We start from the raw sequence: 1973 nt of genomic DNA, 5'->3' as shown, positions 1-1973 counted from the left end.
CGCCCCTGCGCCGAGCCCCAAACCCTAAACCCTAAACCCTAAACCCTAAACCCTAAACCCTCGAAGATGAAGAGGAGCCGCAGGCGTACAGACACCCCGTTTGGGGAGGGACAGTCTCCTTTTGATGCCGAGTCTCTTTACAGAGACGCCAGCGACAAAAAGGTATAAACCCTAAACCCTAAACCCTAAACCCTAAACCCTAGTTTGAAGGTCTATCCAGTCCCGAAGCCTGTTTTTTCGAGGTTTCCGCGAAACCCTAATTTAGGGTTTAGGGGCCGTGTGCGGCTGCTGCCTCTGGGGCCCTCTCACCCCAACTTTGTCCCTTTTTGTCCCTTTTTTTCCCTTTTTCTTTTTTTTCCTTTTAATAATCCCTTATCTTGTTTTATTTTATTTTATTTAATCCTTTTTATTTTCTCTTTCATATTCTTTAATCCCCTTAAATCCCAATTACCCCCCTTGAGTCCCTTTTTGTCTCTTCAAACTTTTTTTGATTTCTTCAAAATTCTTTCAAGCCCCTTCAACCCCCTCAAACCCTTTAATTCATTTAATTTAATTAATTTAATTAATTCAATTAAAGTTAATCAATTTAATTTAATTTAATTTAATTTATTTAATTTAATTCATTTATTTAATTTAATTTAATTAATTTAATTATTTGACAGGCCCTGGAGAGTTTAAATGAATTTCAAAGAGAAGCCGAGTTGGCCCGCCGCTACGAAGAGTTTGCGCGGCAGCGCCAAAGAGAAGAACTTTTGAAGAATGAAAGGGACAGAAGAGACGGTAAACAACTGTCTCCTTTTGCCCTTCTGGCCCCACATCCAAACCCTTTTAAAGGGCTTTCTAAACCCCTTTTCAGGGTTTTCCAAACCCTCTTAACGCCACTATAAACCCTTTTCGGGAGCTCTTTAAACCCCTTTTTAGGGTATTTTCAAATCCTTTCAGAGCACTTTTAAACCCTTTTTGAGGGCCTTTTAAACCCTTTTTATTGTCCTTTTAAACTCCTTTTGGGGGTATCTTTAAACCCTTTTTTAGTGCTATTTTAAACCCTTCTAAGCCCTTTTTAAGGCTTCTTTTTAAGGCCCTTTTGTCCCCGTTTTGGGGCTTTTTGTTTCCTTCCAAACCCTTTTTGGGGCCCCTTTTGTCCGCTTTTTGGGTCCTTTTTCTGTACCCTTTTGTCCCCTCTTTGTCCCTTTTTTGGGGCCCCTTTTGTCTCTTTCTGGGGCCTTCTTTCGGATTCTTCTTCTATATTTTTATCTTTTGTCTTTTTCTAATTCTTTTTCGTGTTTTGTTTCATTTTTTGTTTCCTTATTTGTCTCTTTCTTTGTCTCTTTTTGTCCCCTTCTGTCTCCCTTTTTCGCTCTGTCTCCCCCGCAGCATCTCGTCGATTTAGGGTTTAGGGTTTAGGGTTTAGGGTTCAGGGTTTAGGGTTTGGGTGTTTCAGGCCGGCTGGAGGCTCTCTCTGACATCCGGGCGCGGCGGGCGCGGATGAAGCAGCTGCAGAGCAAGGCCTCGGACTCCAGCTGTAAACCCGAAACACTAAACCCTAAACCCTAAACCCTAAACCCTAAGCCCTAAGCCCTGAGGACGAGCTGTAGTTGCAGATGCAACGCGAGTGCAGGCCTCCTTTTGAGGGTTTAGGGTCTGCCCTGAGCAGTGGGCCTTCAAGGCGCAGCAAGCGCTAGGATTTAGGGTTTAGGGTTTAGGGTTTAGGGTTTAGGGTTTGTGCAGCAAACGCGTCGAGCGAGGAGGGGGAAATTGTTTGCCGGGAGAACAGCGAAATGGAGCTGAGTGCTGACGAGGGGGGGGCCCCTGCTGCTGAGCCAGCAGCAGCAGCAGCAGCAGCACCAGGAGCAGCAGCAGCAGCACCAGCAGCAGCAGCAGCAAAGCCCGTGGGCAGCCAGGCAGAGAGCCGTGCGGTCTCCAAGAAAAGGCCCACCGTAAGCCGCGACAGTCTTCAGCTCTTAGCGCCGAGG

At 45.7% G+C, this 1973-nt stretch overlaps 1 protein-coding gene across 1 annotated transcript; it reads left to right on the top strand.

Annotated features, from left to right (window-relative positions):
- Positions 1-66: 66 nt before the first annotated feature.
- ETH_00021305 (uncharacterized protein) lies at positions 67-1941 on the top strand (the record flags this gene model as incomplete). The annotated part of the gene is made up of 4 exons (XM_013379230.1): positions 67-162; positions 663-780; positions 1442-1522; positions 1790-1941. The coding sequence occupies 4 exons, from the start codon at positions 67-69 to the stop codon at positions 1939-1941; spliced, it is 447 nt and encodes a 148-aa protein (XP_013234684.1).
- Between the last annotated feature and the right edge of the window lie 32 nt (positions 1942-1973).

This window comes from Eimeria tenella, genomic scaffold, assembly GCF_000499545.2.
Source record: "Eimeria tenella Houghton genomic scaffold, Eth_scaff1615, whole genome shotgun sequence".
Taxonomy (NCBI): Eukaryota; Apicomplexa; class Conoidasida; order Eucoccidiorida; family Eimeriidae; genus Eimeria; species Eimeria tenella.
The sequence above is the reverse complement of the archived record's forward strand: the minus strand, read 5'-3'. Positions and strand labels throughout refer to the sequence as shown.